General features: G+C 39.9%; 1 protein-coding gene across 1 annotated transcript; it reads right to left on the reverse strand.

Moving 5' to 3' along the window:
• Positions 1-9,833: 9,833 nt before the first annotated feature.
• Positions 9,834-20,552, reverse strand: LOC110258586 (butyrophilin subfamily 1 member A1-like). The gene is made up of 4 exons (XM_021081838.1): positions 20,381-20,552; positions 19,670-19,835; positions 11,065-11,084; positions 9,834-10,891 (listed from the first exon to the last, which is right to left on the reverse strand). Exons 1-4 carry the CDS (start codon positions 20,550-20,552, stop codon positions 10,323-10,325), a joined length of 927 nt encoding a protein of 308 aa, XP_020937497.1. The 3' UTR covers positions 9,834-10,322.
• Between the last annotated feature and the right edge of the window lie 1,437 nt (positions 20,553-21,989).

Raw genomic sequence — 21,989 nt, forward strand, 5'->3', positions numbered from 1 at the left:
AGTGTATTCTCAAAAACGTAAATTAAGGTATACCTCTTGAATTATTGTTACTTCTATATTTACACCATTTCATTACTCATGCATTCTCTGAGGGGAGCCAACATCCTCTTATGCCTAGCAGAGTCCCCTGTGCAGAAGAGATGGTCAACAAGTGTATAAAAGGATTCTCTTTCTCTTTGGGGGATTTTTTTCCCCTTCAATCAGCATCTCTAAGCATCAAGCATAATGAATGAGCAGAGAGAGAGAAAAGAAATGTTTCATTTACCAGTATCACAGGAAAACCATCTCTGGTTATCGAATGGATAACCGTTTCAAATTTTCTCTTCCTTCTGAATTCCCAGAGAACACTGTGACATTACAAGTTCTCCACAAGGAGGAGCATAAGGATGAGAAAGGACACGAAATCCTCCAGGGCATCCTTCAATCTCCCAGGCAAGCGCTGGTAGGGGATAGAACCACACTCAGTACCTACCTCATCTTAGACATGATCCTGCTAGCTACCACTCCTTCTCCTGTGGTTCCTGTTTCCCTTCACAGTCTCTCTCATGAACAAGCAATTAAAAGAAAGCAATGAAAATGATAGAGTCCAAGTTCTAGAAGAAACTTCCCTCTTCTCTGAAAGTTGTCATTGATGTTCTGATGAGTGTCATTGGACTCATTTGACTGCTCAATACAGAAAAATATAGTAGTCTCATTCTAGTATTCACTGATTACATCAGGACCTACCATGTTCTTAGAGGCATAGTTTGATAAGGAATTGACAAATTTGATCATGAAAAGAATATGACAACTCTAACTGAGAATAATTTGGACACCCCCCAAAGAAGAATAAATGGTTAAAATGATTGAAGATGTTGAGCCTGTGGAGTGGTTGAATGGTGGCTTCCCGAAAGATCGATCCATGTCTTAATCCCCAGAACCTATGAACTCAACCTTATCTGGAAAAAGAGCAATTGTAAATGTAATTAAATTAAGGATATTGAGAGAAAACCTTCCTCAATGTTCCAAGTAGGCTCTAAATTCAAAAATAAATGTCCTTATAAGAGATACATGCAGAGAAGGTGGCCTTGGGAAAATGGAAGCACAGATAGAAGTTATATAACCACAAACCAAGGAATGTCTGTGTCACCACCAGAAGCTGGAAGAAACAGAAAATACTTTCACCTAGAGGTTTCAGAGAGGGTGCACTGCTACTAAGACCTTGATTTCAGACATCTGGCTTTCGGAACTGGGAGAGAATAAATTTCTGATCTTTTAAACCACCAAGTTTTTGGTAATTTGTTAGAGTAGCCTTAAGAAAATAATACAATCTGAAAAGGAAAAACCTTTGGGCGATTAAGGTAATAATATTCAAACACCTAAAGGACTAAGCATGTGGAACAGTGGTCATCCTGAGAAGTCATCAAGCAGAATTAGGACTATTTTGTGGAGATTTCTTAAAGTCAAATTTGCAACCTGTATAAGAGAGAAATGATAACAGCTGCTGAAGATAAAAATGTCACCTGCTTCAGAGAGGTAATCCATCAAGAGCAAACGGTCACACAATGGAGATTGTTATGGGATCACAATAGCTTTGGAGATGGTATTGAGGAGATTCTGGCACTCTGAGAGGTATAAATAAGCTCCTTTTTAAGGGTTCATGTTTGCTAAGAATCGGTATCCCTTCCCTCAGATTTGAACTACTTGTCACCAAAAATCCCAGCCATAGGATTAGTTATTTATCTCAGTGAACTCTTTCTGGAGGTAGAGGGATTTCCTGATTTACAAGTAGATCCACAGATGATATTAACAGAAGATTCGTGCTAAATTTTCCAAATTTACTAGAATGTGCACTTAGGAAATGTCAGTAGCAACAACAGGAAACAACCTTGATCCAGAACCAAAAGTAAAGACAGGATCACCTCAAAAGAAGACAAATCTTTAAAGTCTACCCTATCTCCTTTGTTTGATCAATGAAAGTAAGGAAAGATTTAAAAAAGAAGCTCCACAAACCTAGCAACCAGATACTGCTTTTTGTTTGTTTGCTTTTTTAGCCTCCCAGCAGCTTTTTTAGCCTCCCAGGCCAGGGATCACATCTGAGCCAAAGTCACCACTGAAGCCACAGCAGCGGCAACACTAGATCCTTAGCCCACTGTGCCAGGCTGGGGATGGAACCTGCATCCCAATGCTCGCAAAACACTGCCCAGCCTGTTGAGCCAGAGCAGGAACTCCCAGATGTACTTTTTACTACCATTCTCCAATAAAAAGAACCATGCGGGGCTCCACGGAGAAATGGTTGATTCTAGGACTGGCTCTGAAGCATTTTGTAGTATCAGAAAGTAAAAAGGGCTAAAAAAGTTGATGAGGGCATATCAAAGAGGTGCAGAAGCCAAATGAAAGGGCTCCCAATGGCCAAAGCTGGAACAATTTAAATAACAAGATTAAATAATATTGCCTTAACCTAAAGTATAAAATAAATATGCATAAGTCCATCCATCTTGATAAAAAAACAAATGATTAAATTAATTAATCAGGAGAAAAAGAGACAAACATTTCATGTAAATGAATTCCAAGTAATATACATAGGTTGTATTACTTTGTCCTCAAGGAGGGGAAGCATAACTTTTCACTCCTTAGATGTGGGGGTTCACACATAGTGATGCTTTCCACGGTGTATGGTATGGAAATGGGAGGTGGAAAGGAATAATTGTGCAGTGGAGAAAGCTCATAAACCTTACTTCAGTGAGGTCAATGAGTCCAACATAAATCGTGTTGATAGCATATACACTTGATATGATGTGATGAAAATGGCAGTTTACCTCTGCAATCTTCCTCTTGTCTTTCCATGAGAAAAACACCAGACAACTCTCAGTTTGATGACATATAAAATTCCTGACAAGGACTCCTGAAAATTGTCAAGGTCACTTTCAAACCAAGGAAAATCCGAGAAATTGCCATAGCCAAGAGGAGAAACATCTAAACCAGCTATAATGCAAAAAATAAAAATTGTTATAAATGAAAAAAATAAAAAATGTAATATGGGGTTTGTAGCAGAAAATGATAGTAAATAAAAAGTAAGGACATCTAAACAAACATGAAACTTCAGTTAACAATAATGTATCAATATCTTCTGGGGATAACCAATTATCTATTACTCAATAAGACAAAAAGACCGAAAGAGTTCAAGCTCAAGCAAGTTGTCAGAGAGAGGTAAACGGTGTAGGAATGAAGTCCATGACAGCCAGGAATTGATCTGTTTTGTTCAGCAGAGTCGGTAAAAAAAAAAAAAAAATTGTGTTATGAATATATAGAGTATATTCTCCTTGGCATGTTTAAGTCACGAATTTTCCAAATTAATAAACACTTGTTGTGTGTCACATCAAGAACGTTCTAAAATGTTTATGTTGCTTTGATGGCACAGTTGAGGCGTGGGATTCTGTGCTCCACAGAGTACTCTCTCCATTCACAAAACTGACTTATGGAGCAAGGGGATTCTGCTCTCTCACATAACATAAAATTCTTTAAGAATACCTATGGGCCCACTCTTAGGAGATTGGTTAAAACCACCATGCCCAGAGGCCAAAGGCGGAGCTACAAAGAGCATCAACATGTAATAATAACTGCGTTTATCCTTTTTGAGAAACTTTCCTTTAGCACAAGAGTGTGTGATGAGGTCCGAGTGGCAGCTGAACATAGACGACATTAATTAGGGCTCACCCCTAGCAGCAGAGAGCCCCACCCAAGGGAGTAAAAACTGAGGTCTAGGACCTGGACGATTACAGAGCACTGGCTACTGGGAAGTCAAAAGAAAGGGACTGGGAAAGTCTGTGGGAGCAGAAATAGCAAGCTTGGGAAGGCATCCCTTCCAGGGGTAAGGGAGGGGCTTAGCTTCCTGCTCTTGGCATTTCACTCTTCTTCCTTTACAAGTTATCTCTTACATCCTCAGGGCCTTCTCTCTTCCTCCACATCTCTTATCTCTTTTCCCTGAATTCTTGAGTAAAAAGTTTAATGTTCTTTTTCAGCACTTTCTCTCCAAGTGATTTATTTCTTCTACATTCTCTTGCAGTCAGTTTTCAATGAAAGATTCTAGTTTACTTACTCCAAAGCCCTAGGAAGTGGCTGCTGCCATATCAAGTACCAGAGATGAAGACTCTCAGACCACCATTCACTATGGTCCTTTCTCCATGTTAGAGATCAGGGAACTCAACTCTCTCTGTCACCTTGTCTGGGCCTAAGGAAGGGCATATGAGGGACCTCTGGCAGGACTAATTCCCACAACTGTAGTCATCATGTGAATGGACAGGCCCCCTCAAACCAGCTGCTCCAAACTACCAGCTCACCCACACAGAAAAGTTCCTCAGTGGGTACCTCCTTATGGTAATTTTTCCTGAAAATTAAAATCTCCTTTAAAGTAGTTCAGTAAAAAGAATATTGAATTCATGTATTTATGACCTAGGCAGTGGGCTGCCTCAAATTCTGACATCAGAAATTCCCTGTATTCTATTATTTATGATTTTTATTTTTTCCCATTATAGCTGGTTTACAGTGTTCTGTCAATTTTCTACTGCACAGCATGGTGACCCAGTTACACATACATGTATACATTCTTTTTTCTCACATTATCATGCTCCATCATAAGTGACCAGACATAGTTTCCAGTGCTACACAGCAGGATCTCATTGCTAATCCATTCCAAAGGCAATAGTCTGCATCTATTAACCCCAAGCACACCATCTATCTCACACCCTCCCCCTCCCCTTTGGCGACCACAAGTCAATTCTACATCTCCATGATTCTCTTTTCTGTGGAAAGGTTCATTTGTGCCCTATATTAGATTCCAGATATAAGTGATATCATGTGGTTTTTGTCTTTCACATTCTGACTTACTTCACTCAGTATGAGAGTCTCTAGTTTCATCCATGTTGCTGCAAAGGCATTATTTTGTTCTTTGTAATGGCTGAGTAGTATTCCATTATATATATATATATATATATATATATATATATATATATATAATACCACATCTACCTAATCCAGCAATATTCTATTTTTAAGATGCTCTCGGCATATAATTTTTAGAAACATGATCCCTGATTTTTCTGACATGCTTCAGGCTGATAAACCAAAATAACTTATCCATTCTTATGGGAGGAAAAGAGTTTCCAAATACATGTATTCAAATCAAAACCGGTGACCATTTTTTAACATTAAATTGACAAGCTGTCACTTACATTAAAAAATTAGTAAACCCTTGCAGTGGATTTTTGTAGACATCTTGATCAGCTCCAACAATTCTATAGTCAAATACCTATTGCAAACCCTTCATTCCATATTGTTCATAGTTGTCTTATGTGCATAGCCAAAGCATAATTAATACAAATCATTATTTCAATGTCACAGTGTCAATTGGTATAGAAACCAAAGGGAAGCTGATTCAAACGGTAGTGTTTAGGGTCAACGCATGAATCATAAGCATGTGAGATCCTTCCTTGGACCATCATCCAGTGCGTTGGGAGGTTTAAACTTAACAAATAACTTCAGAATGTGTCCATTGGTTTGGGAATACCTGTTTGGAATTAACTTCCTAGGGCAGAGTAAATAATACCTTCAGTTTATCTAAGCCTGACAGCTGGGCAGAGAGGTACCAAGAATCTCATAAGGTATTATGGATGCCTTCCTTAGCTAACTTGATTATACTGATTAGAAGGATAGAGGTTGAGCCTATGCTCATCGTTTTATTTGTCAGCCTGGCTAGGCTATCGTACTCAGTTATTTAATCAACCGATGATCGAGATGCTACTGTGAAGATATGTTGCAGGTATGGTTAGCATCTAAAATCAACTGACTTTAAGCATATTAACCTCTGTAATAGAGACGGCCTCATCTAGTCAGTTGAAGGTCTTAAGGTCTTTCATTAAAAATTAATGAAAGAGAGTGTCAAAAATTCATGCAGTTACTCTTCCTCCAAACCCTCCTCAGAGGGACCTGTGGTGACCAGGGTGACTATGTACTGGGTAAAAGGAAATAATCAGACCTTTCACGGATTTCTGGACACTGACTCTGAGCTGACACTAATTCCAGGAGACCTCAAACTTTACTGAAGTCCACAAGTCAAGAGTACAAGCTTATGAAGGGTAGGTGATCCAAGGAGTTTTAGCTTGGGTTCATTTTACACTGGGTAGAATAGGCCCCCAAACCCATCCTGTGGTCATTTACCCAGTTTCAGAATGCATAATTGGAATAGACTCACTCAGAATACGGCAGAATATCCACATTTGTTCCCGACAAGTGGGATGAAAGCTATTAGGGTTAAAAAAAAAAAAAAAAAAAAAGGCCAAGTGGAAGACTTCTATGAAAATAATACACAAATACCATTTTCCTGGAGTGACTGCAGAGATTAGTGCCATTGTCAGTGACTTGAAGGACACAGAGGTAGTGATTTCCCACATCTTCCTTCAATGCACCGACTTGGCTTATACAGAAAACAGGTGGGAGGATGATCATGGATTATCACAAACTTAACCAGGTGGTGACCTCAATTGTATCTGCTGTATTAGATGTGGTTTTATTGCTTGAGCAAATTAACATACCCTCTGATAAGTAGCTATTGATTTTGCAAGTGCTTTTCCTTGATACTCGTTGTTAGAGACCACCAGAAGCAGTAATGCTTTCAATGAGCAAGGCCACCAATATAACTTCTCTGTCCTACTTCAGGGGCATATCTACTCTCTAGCCCTATGTTGCAATTTAGTCTCCAGGGACCTTGGTCACCTTTCCCTTCCATGGACATTACACTGTTCAGTCACATTGATGACATTGTGCTGACTAGACCTAGTGAACACAATGTAGCAACTACTCTGAATTTATTGGTAAGAAAGATATTGACATTCAGAAGATGGGAAATAAGTCCAACAAAGATTCAGGGAACTTCTACACTAGTGAAATTTCTAGAGGTTTAGTGCTGTACGGCATATAGAGATATTCTTTCTAAGGTTAAAGATAATTTTGTGGCATCTGGCCTCTCTCTCCACCAAAAAAGAGTCATAACGCCTAGTGGGCCTCTTCGGATTTGGGGTGGCATCATATTCTTCATCTAGGTGTGCCACCCCTTCCCATTTATGTGACTGGAAACTCTTTGTTTTGAGTGGGATACAGAACAAAAGAAGGCTCTACATCGAGTATGGGCAGCCATGCAAGCTGTTCTGCCACTTGGGCTACAGGCTGCAACAAATTCAGTGGTGCCTAAAGTGGTAGTTTTAGAGATGCTGTTTGAGACTTTCATAGACCCATATAGGTGAGTCACAAAGCAGTCCCTTAGATTGTTGGGGGGACATTTCTGTCATCCTCTGCGCACAACTTCTCTCTTTTGCAGAAACAGTTTTTGGCTTGCCCCTGGATCTTAGCAGAGACTGAACACATGCCCATGAGTCACAAATTAGCATGCGACCTGAGCTTCCAATTAGAAACTGGGTGTTATCTGATACACTACCATTCCAACACTGATTTTGATACTGGTTTTTTCCTCACACCACAAAACAATTCTCCAACATGAGGTACGTGTCCTACGATTCATCTCCATTCTGACACTATCCACCTGGAGATAGCATCACATCACACAGGGTAAGGTCTCAGTCCTACAGCACTGCCCCCTACTTCAGAGACCAATCACAAGTCCAGGTTGTTACTTGTTCTCCTTTAGACTGGAAGTTTCCAGGACCCAGCCTCTAATCTGACAAATTTGCTAGAGCAGCTCACAGAACTCAGAGCAAAATTTTACTTACTAGGTCACCAGTTCATTATAAAAGGATATAACTCAGGAACAGCCAGATGGAAGCAATGCACAGGGCAAGGTATGCGGGAAGGGGCACACCACTCTCCCCAAATCTCCGTGTGTTCACCAACCCTGACTCTCAGAGCCTAGTCCTTTTCAGGTTTAATTCAAACTCCAGCTCCTCTCCCCCGCCCCACCAGATGGCTCAAAATTTTAACCCTCTAATCACTTGCCAAATAAGAACACTTTCTTAGGTTACCTGGCTTTCTAAAAAACCTCCTTATTATCATAACAAAAGACGCCTTTATTGTTCTCATCTCTTAGGAAATTCCCAGGGTTTTAGGCACTCTAAGCCAAGAATAGAGACAAAGACCAAACATATATTTATTCTAAATCAAAACATCACACCCACCAAGCCATAAAGTTGAGCCTGTGCAGCACCACATCCAGTGGAAGGGGTATATGAGATCAGGCTTGGGCAGGCCCTGAGGATACAAATAATTTCCATAAAAAATTGGTTCTAATGCCCATGGTCCCCAGTCTTGCTATACTCTCTTATCTTTCCCAGTCTGTGCCTATGGACCCATGGTGAGTTCCCTACAACTAGCCCTCAGAGAAGGAGAAAAGTTGAGCCAGGTTTATAGATGGTTCTGTGTGACAGACAGGCACCATCCAAAAATAGATAAAAATAGATAAAATAGAGTGTATTAATTTGCAAGGGCTGATAAACCGAGTAGATTAAACAACAGAAGATTATCATCTCACAATTGCAGATGCTAGAAATCTGAAACCAAGGTATCAGCAGGGTCATACTCCCTTGAAAGCACTAAAAAATGGTCCCTTCCATGCCTCTCTCCTAACATCTGATGCTTTGCCAGCAATCTGTGTCCACATTTCACCTTTTTATGAGGACACCAGTCATGTTAGATTAGGAAACCACCCTAATCTAACATGACCCCATCCTAGCTAATTACACCTTGAATGACCCTAATTCCAAATAAGGTCACATGCTGAATACTAGAGATTAGTAATTCGGTATGTTAAATTTGAGGAGTTGGGAAGGGAGGACACAAAACACATATGATACAATATGCTGAGGATGAAAAGGAAACAGGCAATATGAATAGATTATATGATAACTATTCTGAGGATGTTGATTATGACAAGATATGGGGGTTGATAGAATATTGTATTGCTTTCGTTTTAAATGAGAAAGATTTTCAAAATTTTAAGGTACATAGGAAGAAGCTAGTACAAAGGCTGAGGAGGAATAACTGGGGGATCCCAGTACCAGAGAGGGCAGTACAGGATGGACGGAGAGAAGAAGGATCAGTATCTCAAGTAAAGGAAGAGAGATTCTTCCCTAATATAACAGTGAGGAAGGAATAACAGAGAAATACAGAATTGAATAAGTTTGTTCTATTTGTTGCTAAAAAGTTCAGATAGTTCCCTCATGATGGATTTTTCTTCGGTTTCTTCTTATTATTAAATTCAAAGAAGGAATACAGTCATAAACTGAGAATAAGGAGTCAGTAGTTGCAAGTTTAAAGAAAGAGAAATGTTTAAGAAAACTGCCTACCAAAAGTAAGGGAATGCAAATGGCTGGAGAGGATTACGGGATAGTAGTGGTGTGCACGAGTTGAAAGATTGTTAAACATATATGAAAGAAACATCTACTCATTTGGGTAGACTGTTATAGCATTTTAGGCTGCCAGTATACAAATGTATAATTAGATTAATTTGTATTTGTATTTTGCCAAGTTATTGTGGCAGAAAAACAATGACACCAGGATTTCCATTTCGTAGGAAGAGAATACTTGAAATTATTAGCCATGACACCAAGTAGGGAAAAGGGTAGGAAGTGAAGTCAGGAGTGACGAATGAATTAGGAGACATAAAGGGGCCTGATGAGACTGACACAGTGCAGGAGTAGGAGTAGCTATGTAACCAAGTACAGGACTTATACCTCCAGTTTCACTTGCATATTCAATGTGGATGTCATCTGCTGCCCAACTTAAAGGCAGAGGGCACTGGTAAGGGTAAGAATCAATCACAAGGGACAAATATCCAACACATAAATTGATTAAAGATATAAATGTTTATGTTTCACAGAAAAGAATTCTAGAATTGGGCAATAGAGGGGCTCCATGGAGTTGTCAGACTCCCAAGTTCATTTCAATTTCTCTACCATCTGCGTCATATTACATGGTCGTATATGTCTTTTGAGTTCCATTAATCATGACACTTTATAGCCAGAAGAAAAGTAAAGAAGAAAAGAAAGACACAATTTTCCTTTAAGGACACATCCTTGTAATTCACCTTTTAATACAACACCATCCTTTAGTCACATGCACTAAGGGGGTGTAAGAAATCTAATACTTGTAGGAGGTTGTCATAGGAAAAGGTAATAATGAGAAGGAATATATGACAAAAACAGGAAGAACTGATATGAGGGACAATCATCAAGTCTGTGTCACAGAGCTTTATATTGACAATGAACCAGTAGGGACTAGGAAAAAATGTATTTATATCTTGCTAGGGGAGAAATGCGATCTTCTTTGGGGCAAAGTGATCATTTCGCCTGGAGGGTAGACTTATGAATTATATCAGTACATTCTCCTTCAGCTGAACAGATGGTTAGGGAGCCCGAGTCAGAGGACCAAAGTCTGAAAAGTGGTCTCAGGACACCATAGAATGTGTTCTGGGGAAAGGTGAAAATGTGGGATCCATCTGTCATGTTGTAGAAAGATACATCTCCAGCCTCATAATCCAGGAATATCCCCACCTTAAGGGGTCTTTCTCTTAGAGGAAGAGAAGTTTCCGGGGAGGTGAGGGCCCAGTAGTCCCCGTCATAGAGCCTAATGGCCCAGAAACCATTCTGTGGGGACATAGTGAATACCCCCTCCCTGGTCACATTATCTCTACAAATTCCCAAGTCCCAAGATTGCATGTCCCCAACCTCCACCTCCCAGTAGGCCCTCCCTGAGTTGATGCGCAGCTGACCCAGCACACAGGGAATGGAGTTGAATCTCTGTGTGGATCTGGGAAGATCTTGACAAGTTTCTTGCCAGGTAACTCGCCTCCCTCTTTCAGACACGAGGAGGGCAGGATGGGCAGTGGCTTCATCCAGGGTCACATTTGCTGCAAAGACAAGTGGACTATCAAGTTTCTGGCAATGGTCGTAGGCATGGGCCAGAAGGCTCCCGTTCTGTCAGGACTCCTCTGGCCCTGGGTAGATCCAGCTCACTTTTACCCAGGAATCCTCCAGCCACTCCACAAAAAGCAAGTTCCCTGCTGGATCTTGATAGACTCACCAGCTTCGATTTCCTCGTTCCTCTAATATATAAAGAAAAAATAATCATGAGATCTCACCATCTGAAAAATAAATCTGCCTGTCTGTCCAGAATACCATGAATATAATAAATTTCCTAAGATTATGTCAAGCATAAGAGCAACCAAGGAATATACTCTTTCATAACTTGAACTTCTTTTCACAATCTATTAAATTGTGTCTGACTTGAGACCTGACCCATCTTCTGTGTCTTCTAAGTCAACGTTCCTATAGGATAAATATCTATAAACTATTTAGGGTGTCTCCAAGAAAATAGGGAACATGGTGTATCTGACCAAAGAAAGTATTTTTCATGTTAGTGTCCTCAGATTTCAGCCCATGAATACCAGTGTACATATGCTCAAAACACAATGTTGCAGTTTAAAATGGCTACAATTTAATGTTTCAAACACATTATTATCTGTTAAAATATTGGGTAATCTAGGGGGTGCTTTGAGTTTCTTTGATTTTCAGTATTTGTTGTACACACATAGATATTTATTTAAAATATCTTTGTGGAGACAGAATTAAGATGGCAGAATAGAAGGACTGGAGCTCAACTTCTCTCCTAAAAACAACAAAATTCACAACTAAAGTCTGAGCACACTTCACCAAAATGGACCGGAAACCTTAAAAAATATACCCTACTCCAGAAGAAAAAGAGGAGGACAAATCAAGAGGTAGGAGGGTCTATTTCATGATATAAACAACTCCATACCTCCTGGATGGGAAGCTCCATAGACTGGAAACTAACTGGTTCACAGAGACTCACCTACAAGAGTGAGAGTTCTGAGCCACACATCAAACTCTCACGTGTGGGGATCTAGCACAGGGAGAAAGAGCCCCAGGGCATCTGGCATTGAAGGCCAGTGGGGCTTGTGTGCAAGAGCTCCACAGGACTGGGGGAAACGGAGACCCCATTCTTAAAAGGGGCACACAGACTTTCACGTGCACTGAGTCCCAGGGCAAAGCAAAGTCTCCAAGGGAATCTGGGTCAAACCTGACTGCAGTTCTTGGAGGACATCCTGAGAAAACAGGGGTGAATGTAGCTTGTTGTGAGGGAAGGACATTGGAAGCAAAGCTCTCTGGAATATTCAGCAGCAGCACCTTTCTCTGGAGGTGGCCATTATGGGAAAATCTGGCCCCACCTGTCAGCCAGCTGCTGAGAAGCCCCAGGGCAAACAACAATCCATGTGGGATCACAGCCCCACCCCTGAGTAAACAGGCTACCTAAAGACCCCTCAGGCACACAGCTGCTTCTAATCCCATCCAGAGACTAAGCCCCACCCACCAGAGGGATAGGAATCAGCTCCTCCTACCAGGGGGCAGGCATCAGCCCCTCCCATCAGGAAGCCTACACCAAGCCCCCATACTGACTTCAGCTACAGGGGGGCAGACATCAGAAGTAAGAGAGGCTACAACTCTATTATCTATAAAAAGGTCACCATACCAAAAACCTATAAGAATGAAAGACAGAGAACTATAACTCAGATGAGGGAGAAAGAAAAAACCCCAGAAAAACAGCTAAGCCATGAGGAGATTCTCAGCCTCCAGGAAAAAGACTTTAGGCTGTTGATGCTGAAGATGATGCAAGATATTGGAAATAAACTGGAGGCAAAAATGGATAACTTACAGGAAACACTGACCAAAGAGATACAAGATAAAAAACTTAAGCAAGAAGAGATGCAAAATACAATAACTGAAATAAAGGATTCATTAGAAGCCACCAACAGCAGAATACAGGAGGCAGAAGAATGAATAAGCGAGGTGGAGGACAGATTAGTGGAAATTACACAGCAGAACAGAAAAGAGAAAAAAGATTGAAAACAAATGAAGAGAGTCTCAGAGAACTCTGGAACAATGTGAAATGCACCAACATCCGTATTATAGGGGTGCCAGAAGGAGAAGAGAGAGAGAAGGAAACAGAAAAAATATTCCAAGAGATAATAGCCAAAAAATTCCCTAACATGGGGAAGGAATCACTCGCTCAAATCCAGGAAGCACAACGAGTACCATACAAAATAAACCCAAGGAGGAACACCCTGAGACATATACTAATCAAACTGACCAAAATTAAAGACAAATAGAAAATCTTGAAAGCAGCTAGGGAAAAGAAACAAATAACATACAAGGGAACCCCGATAAGGCTATCAGCAGATTTTTCAACAGAAGCTCTGCAGGCCAGAAGGGAGAGGCATGATATACTCAATGCGATGAAAGGAAAAAACCTCCAACCAAGATTACTCTACCCAGCAAGGTTCTCCTTCAGATTTGAAGAAGAAGTCAAAACCTTCTCAGATCAGCAAAAGCTGAGAGAATTCAGCAACACTAAACCAGCCTTACAACAAATACTAAAGGAACTTCTGTAGGCAGAAAAGAAGAAGAGAAGAAGGAAAGAAAAAAAGAGCAACAAAAACAAATCCAAAGCAATCAAGAAAATGGCGATAAAAACATACATATCAATAATTACCTTAAATGTGAATGGACTAAATCCCCAACCAAAAGACATAGACTGGCAGAATGGATACAAAAACAAGACCCATATATATGCTGTCTTCAAGAGACCCACTTCACTTGTAGGGACACATACAAATTGAAAGTGAGAGGATGGAAGAAAATATTTCATGCAAATGGGGATCAAAAGAAAGCTGCAGTAGCTAATACTCATATCAAACAAAATAGATTTTAAAATGAAGAATATTTTCAGGACAATGAAGGACATTACATAATGATCAAAGGATCACTCCAAGAAGGTGTTATAACAATTTTAAATATCTATGCACCCAACATACGTTCACCACAATATATAAGGCAACTGCTAACAACCTTAAAAGGAGAAATTGATAATAACACAATCATAGTGGGGGACTTTAACATACAACAATACATTCAAAGGATTGTACATCATGATCCAGTGGGATCTGTCCCAGGGATGCAAGAGTTCTTCAATATCCACAAATCCATCAATGTGATACACCACATTAACAAACTGAAGAATAAAAACCATATGATCCTCTCTATAGATGCAGAAAAAGCCTTTGACAAAATCCAACACCCATTTCTGATAAAAACCACTCAGAAAGTGGGCACAGTGGGAACCTACCTCAACATGATAAAGGCCATATATGACAAACCCACAGCGAACATCATTCTCAATGGTGAAAAGCTGAAAGAATTCCCGCTGAGATCAGGAACAAGACAAGGATGTCCGCTCTCGCCAGTACTCTTCCACATAGTTTTGGAAGTCCTAGCCACAGCAATCAGAGAAGTAAAAGAAATAAAAGGAATCCAAATTGGAAAGGAAGAAGTAAAACTATCACTATTTGCAAATGACATGATACTATACCTAGAGAATCCTAAAGAAGCTACCAGAAAACTGTTAGAGCTCATTCATGACTTTGGCAAAGTTGCAGGATACAAAATCAATACACAGAAATCGATGGCATTTCTATACACTAACAATGAAAGAAAGAGAAATTAGGGAAGCAATCCCATTTACCATCGCATCCAAAAGAATAAAATACCTAGGAGTAAACCTACCTAAAGAGACAAAAGACCTGTACTCCGAAAACTAGAAGACACTGATGAAAGAAACCAAAGATGACGCAAATAGATAGAAAGACATGCCATGCTCTTGGATTCGAAGTGTTAATATTATCAAAATGACTATACTACCCAAAGCAATCTACAGATTCAATGCAACCCCTAACCAATGACCAAGGATATTTTTCACAGAACTCGAACAAAATATTTTAAAGTTTGTTTGGAAGCACGAAAGACCCAGAATAGCCAAAGACATCCCGAAAAAGAAAAATGGAGCTGGAGGAATCAGGCTCCCTGACTTCAGACTATACTACAAAGCAACAATCCTCAAAACAGTAAGGTACCAGCCCAAAGACAGACATATACATCAGTGGAACAGGATAGAAAGCCCAGAATTCAACCCACGCACATACAGCCATCTAAGCTATGACACAGGAGGCAAGACTATACAATGCAGAAAAGACAGCCTGTTCAATAAGTGGTGCTGGGAAAACTGGACAGCCACACAGAAAAGAATGAAATTAGAACAGTCCCTAACACCATACACAAAAATAAACTCAAAATGGATTAAAGACTTAGATAGAAGACCAGACACTATAAAATTCTTAGAGGAAAACATAGGCCAAATATGCTCCAACGTAAATGACAGCAACATCTTTTCAAATCCACTTCTTAGAGTAATGACAGTAAAAACAAAAGTAAGCAAATACAACCTAATCAAACTTAAGAGTTTCTGCACAGCAAAGGAAACCCTAAACAAAACAAAAAGACAACCCACAGAATGGGAGAAAATCTTTGCAAATGAAGCGACTGACAAGGGATTCATCTCCAAAATCTGTAAACGCCTCCTACCGCTCAATACCAAAAAACAAAAAAACTAACCCCCCCATCAAATAATGGGCAGAAGAGCTAAACAGACAATTCTCCAAAGACATACAGATGGCCAAAAAACACATGAAAAGGTATTCAACATCACTCATTATTAGAGAAATGCAAATCAAAACCACAATCAGGTTATCACCTTACACCAGCTAGAATGGCCATCATCAAAAAGTCTACAAACAGGAGTTCCCGTCGTGGCACAGTGGTTAACGAATCCGACTAGGAACCATGAGGTTGCAGGTTCGGTCCCTGCCCTTGCTCAGTGGGTTAACGATCCGGCGTTGCCGTGAGCTGTGGTGTAGGTCGCAGATGCGACTCGGATCCCGTGTTGCTGTGGCTCTGGCGTAGGGCGGTGGCTACAGCTCCGATTCAACCCCTAGCCTGGGAACCTCCATATGCCGCGAGAGCGGCCCAATAAATAGCAAAAAGACAAAAAAAAAAAAAAAAAAAAAAAAAAGTCTACAAACAATAAATGCTGGAGAGGGTGTGGATAAAAATGTTGGTGGGATTTTAAATTGGTGCAACCACTGTGGAAGACAGTGTAGAGATTCCTCAGAAAAGAAAAAATAGAACTACACTTTCATCCAGCAATCCTACTCCTGGGCATCTATCCAGAGAAAACCTAGACTCTCCAAGACACATGTACTCCGATGTTCATTGCAGCACTATTTTCAATAGCCAAGACATGGAAACAACCTAAATGCCCATCGACAGAGGAATGGCTAAAGAAGATGTGGTACATATACACGATGGAATATTACTCAGACATTAAATGGAATGAAATAACAGCCTATTTTGTTGGAAATTGATCCCATATGTCCTCTTTTAAAATGTCTGACATGGGAGTTCCCGATGTGGCTCAGTGGTTAACGAATCCGACTAGGAACCATGAGGTTGCACGTTCAATCATTGGCCTCACTCAGTGGGTTAAGGATCCGGCAGTGCCATGAGCTGTGGTGTAGGTCGCAGACACAGCTCGGATCCCCCGTTGCTGTGGCTGTGGTGTAGCCCGGCAGCTACAGCTCTGATTAGACCCCTAGCATGGGAACCTCCATATGCCACCAATGTGGCCATAAAAAAGGCAAAAAAAAAAAAAAAAAGACCAAAAAATAAAAATTAAATTCTGACAATGTTTGTATTGTGAATAGTGTCCAATCATTATTCTGTGCACATACTACTAAACAGTCATTTGGGAATATATACCCTATGTGGTTTACTTTGGAAGTTTCTATTTTCCTTTTGAATTAATGAACTAAAAGTGAGGGAAGGAGAGTCTGAATTAGCACAGGGAAATAAGAAACCATAATGCTGTTAAACTTAAAGTTTACATCATTTCTTCCCTCTTCTATATGACAACTAAAGAAAAGTGTATTCTCAAAAACGTAAATTAAGGTATACCTCTTGAATTATTGTTACTTCTATATTTACACCATTTCATTACTCATGCATTCTCTGAGGGGAGCCAACATCCTCTTATGCCTAGCAGAGTCCCCTGTGCAGAAGAGATGGTCAACAAGTGTATAAAAGGATTCTCTTTCTCTTTGGGGGATTTTTTTCCCCTTCAATCAGCATCTCTAAGCATCAAGCATAATGAATGAGCAGAGAGAGAGAAAAGAAATGTTTCATTTACCAGTATCACAGGAAAACCATCTCTGGTTATCGAATGGATAACCGTTTCAAATTTTCTCTTCCTTCTGAATTCCCAGAGAACACTGTGACATTACAAGTTCTCCACAAGGAGGAGCATAAGGATGAGAAAGGACACGAAATCCTCCAGGGCATCCTTCAATCTCCCAGGCAAGCGCTGGTAGGGGATAGAACCACACTCAGTACCTACCTCATCTTAGACATGATCCTGCTAGCTACCACTCCTTCTCCTGTGGTTCCTGTTTCCCTTCACAGTCTCTCTCATGAACAAGCAATTAAAAGAAAGCAATGAAAATGATAGAGTCCAAGTTCTAGAAGAAACTTCCCTCTTCTCTGAAAGTTGTCATTGATGTTCTGATGAGTGTCATTGGACTCATTTGACTGCTCAATACAGAAAAATATAGTAGTCTCATTCTAGTATTCACTGATTACATCAGGACCTACCATGTTCTTAGAGGCATAGTTTGATAAGGAATTGACAAATTTGATCATGAAAAGAATATGACAACTCTAACTGAGAATAATTTGGACACCCCCCAAAGAAGAATAAATGGTTAAAATGATTGAAGATGTTGAGCCTGTGGAGTGGTTGAATGGTGGCTTCCCGAAAGATCGATCCATGTCTTAATCCCCAGAACCTATGAACTCAACCTTATCTGGAAAAAGAGCAATTGTAAATGTAATTAAATTAAGGATATTGAGAGAAAACCTTCCTCAATGTTCCAAGTAGGCTCTAAATTCAAAAATAAATGTCCTTATAAGAGATACATGCAGAGAAGGTGGCCTTGGGAAAATGGAAGCACAGATAGAAGTTATATAACCACAAACCAAGGAATGTCTGTGTCACCACCAGAAGCTGGAAGAAACAGAAAATACTTTCACCTAGAGGTTTCAGAGAGGGTGCACTGCTACTAAGACCTTGATTTCAGACATCTGGCTTTCGGAACTGGGAGAGAATAAATTTCTGATCTTTTAAACCACCAAGTTTTTGGTAATTTGTTAGAGTAGCCTTAAGAAAATAATACAATCTGAAAAGGAAAAACCTTTGGGCGATTAAGGTAATAATATTCAAACACCTAAAGGACTAAGCATGTGGAACAGTGGTCATCCTGAGAAGTCATCAAGCAGAATTAGGACTATTTTGTGGAGATTTCTTAAAGTCAAATTTGCAACCTGTATAAGAGAGAAATGATAACAGCTGCTGAAGATAAAAATGTCACCTGCTTCAGAGAGGTAATCCATCAAGAGCAAACGGTCACACAATGGAGATTGTTATGGGATCACAATAGCTTTGGAGATGGTATTGAGGAGATTCTGGCACTCTGAGAGGTATAAATAAGCTCCTTTTTAAGGGTTCATGTTTGCTAAGAATCGGTATCCCTTCCCTCAGATTTGAACTACTTGTCACCAAAAATCCCAGCCATAGGATTAGTTATTTATCTCAGTGAACTCTTTCTGGAGGTAGAGGGATTTCCTGATTTACAAGTAGATCCACAGATGATATTAACAGAAGATTCGTGCTAAATTTTCCAAATTTACTAGAATGTGCACTTAGGAAATGTCAGTAGCAACAACAGGAAACAACCTTGATCCAGAACCAAAAGTAAAGACAGGATCACCTCAAAAGAAGACAAATCTTTAAAGTCTACCCTATCTCCTTTGTTTGATCAATGAAAGTAAGGAAAGATTTAAAAAAGAAGCTCCACAAACCTAGCAACCAGATACTGCTTTTTGTTTGTTTGCTTTTTTAGCCTCCCAGCAGCTTTTTTAGCCTCCCAGGCCAGGGATCACATCTGAGCCAAAGTCACCACTGAAGCCACAGCAGCGGCAACACTAGATCCTTAGCCCACTGTGCCAGGCTGGGGATGGAACCTGCATCCCAATGCTCGCAAAACACTGCCCAGCCTGTTGAGCCAGAGCAGGAACTCCCAGATGTACTTTTTACTACCATTCTCCAATAAAAAGAACCATGCGGGGCTCCACGGAGAAATGGTTGATTCTAGGACTGGCTCTGAAGCATTTTGTAGTATCAGAAAGTAAAAAGGGCTAAAAAAGTTGATGAGGGCATATCAAAGAGGTGCAGAAGCCAAATGAAAGGGCTCCCAATGGCCAAAGCTGGAACAATTTAAATAACAAGATTAAATAATATTGCCTTAACCTAAAGTATAAAATAAATATGCATAAGTCCATCCATCTTGATAAAAAAACAAATGATTAAATTAATTAATCAGGAGAAAAAGAGACAAACATTTCATGTAAATGAATTCCAAGTAATATACATAGGTTGTATTACTTTGTCCTCAAGGAGGGGAAGCATAACTTTTCACTCCTTAGATGTGGGGGTTCACACATAGTGATGCTTTCCACGGTGTATGGTATGGAAATGGGAGGTGGAAAGGAATAATTGTGCAGTGGAGAAAGCTCATAAACCTTACTTCAGTGAGGTCAATGAGTCCAACATAAATCGTGTTGATAGCATATACACTTGATATGATGTGATGAAAATGGCAGTTTACCTCTGCAATCTTCCTCTTGTCTTTCCATGAGAAAAACACCAGACAACTCTCAGTTTGATGACATATAAAATTCCTGACAAGGACTCCTGAAAATTGTCAAGGTCACTTTCAAACCAAGGAAAATCCGAGAAATTGCCATAGCCAAGAGGAGAAACATCTAAACCAGCTATAATGCAAAAAATAAAAATTGTTATAAATGAAAAAAATAAAAAATGTAATATGGGGTTTGTAGCAGAAAATGATAGTAAATAAAAAGTAAGGACATCTAAACAAACATGAAACTTCAGTTAACAATAATGTATCAATATCTTCTGGGGATAACCAATTATCTATTACTCAATAAGACAAAAAGACCGAAAGAGTTCAAGCTCAAGCAAGTTGTCAGAGAGAGGTAAACGGTGTAGGAATGAAGTCCATGACAGCCAGGAATTGATCTGTTTTGTTCAGCAGAGTCGGTAAAAAAAAAAAAAAATTGTGTTATGAATATATAGAGTATATTCTCCTTGGCATGTTTAAGTCACGAATTTTCCAAATTAATAAACACTTGTTGTGTGTCACATCAAGAACGTTCTAAAATGTTTATGTTGCTTTGATGGCACAGTTGAGGCGTGGGATTCTGTGCTCCACAGAGTACTCTCTCCATTCACAAAACTGACTTATGGAGCAAGGGGATTCTGCTCTCTCACATAACATAAAATTCTTTAAGAATACCTATGGGCCCACTCTTAGGAGATTGGTTAAAACCACCATGCCCAGAGGCCAAAGGCGGAGCTACAAAGAGCATCAACATGTAATAATAACTGCGTTTATCCTTTTTGAGAAACTTTCCTTTAGCACAAGAGTGTGTGATGAGGTCCGAGTGGCAGCTGAACATAGACGACATTAATTAGGGCTCACCCCTAGCAGCAGAGAGCCCCACCCAAGGGAGTAAAAACTGAGGTCTAGGACCTGGACGATTACAGAGCACTGGCTACTGGGAAGTCAAAAGAAAGGGACTGGGAAAGTCTGTGGGAGCAGAAATAGCAAGCTTGGGAAGGCATCCCTTCCAGGGGTAAGGGAGGGGCTTAGCTTCCTGCTCTTGGCATTTCACTCTTCTTCCTTTACAAGTTATCTCTTACATCCTCAGGGCCTTCTCTCTTCCTCCACATCTCTTATCTCTTTTCCCTGAATTCTTGAGTAAAAAGTTTAATGTTCTTTTTCAGCACTTTCTCTCCAAGTGATTTATTTCTTCTACATTCTCTTGCAGTCAGTTTTCAATGAAAGATTCTAGTTTATTTACTCCAAAGCCCTAGGAAGTGGCTGCTGCCATATCAAGTACCAGAGATGAAGACTCTCAGACCACCATTCACTATGGTCCTTTCTCCATGTTAGAGATCAGGGAACTCAACTCTCTCTGTCACCTTGTCTGGGCCTAAGGAAGGGCATATGAGGGACCTCTGGCAGGACTAATTCCCACAACTGTAGTCATCATGTGAATGGACAGGCCCCCTCAAACCAGCTGCTCCAAACTACCAGCTCACCCACACAGAAAAGTTCCTCAGTGGGTACCTCCTTATGGTAATTTTTCCTGAAAATTAAAATCTCCTTTAAAGTAGTTCAGTAAAAAGAATATTGAATTCATGTATTTATGACCTAGGCAGTGGGCTGCCTCAAATTCTGACATCAGAAATTCCCTGTATTCTATTATTTATGATTTTTATTTTTTCCCATTATAGCTGGTTTACAGTGTTCTGTCAATTTTCTACTGCACAGCATGGTGACCCAGTTACACATACATGTATACATTCTTTTTTCTCACATTATCATGCTCCATCATAAGTGACCAGACATAGTTTCCAGTGCTACACAGCAGGATCTCATTGCTAATCCATTCCAAAGGCAATAGTCTGCATCTATTAACCCCAAGCACACCATCTATCTCACACCCTCCCCCTCCCCTTTGGCGACCACAAGTCAATTCTACATCTCCATGATTCTCTTTTCTGTGGAAAGGTTCATTTGTGCCCTATATTAGATTCCAGATATAAGTGATATCATGTGGTTTTTGTCTTTCACATTCTGACTTACTTCACTCAGTATGAGAGTCTCTAGTTTCATCCATGTTGCTGCAAAGGCATTATTTTGTTCTTTGTAATGGCTGAGTAGTATTCCATTATATATATATATATATATATATATAATACCACATCTACCTAATCCAGCAATATTCTATTTTTAAGATGCTCTCGGCATATAATTTTTAGAAACATGATCCCTGATTTTTCTGACATGCTTCAGGCTGATAAACCAAAATAACTTATCCATTCTTATGGGAGGAAAA

Source organism: Sus scrofa, unplaced genomic scaffold (assembly GCF_000003025.6).
Source record: "Sus scrofa isolate TJ Tabasco breed Duroc unplaced genomic scaffold, Sscrofa11.1 Contig2458, whole genome shotgun sequence".
In the NCBI taxonomy this organism is placed as follows: domain Eukaryota; kingdom Metazoa; phylum Chordata; class Mammalia; order Artiodactyla; family Suidae; genus Sus; species Sus scrofa.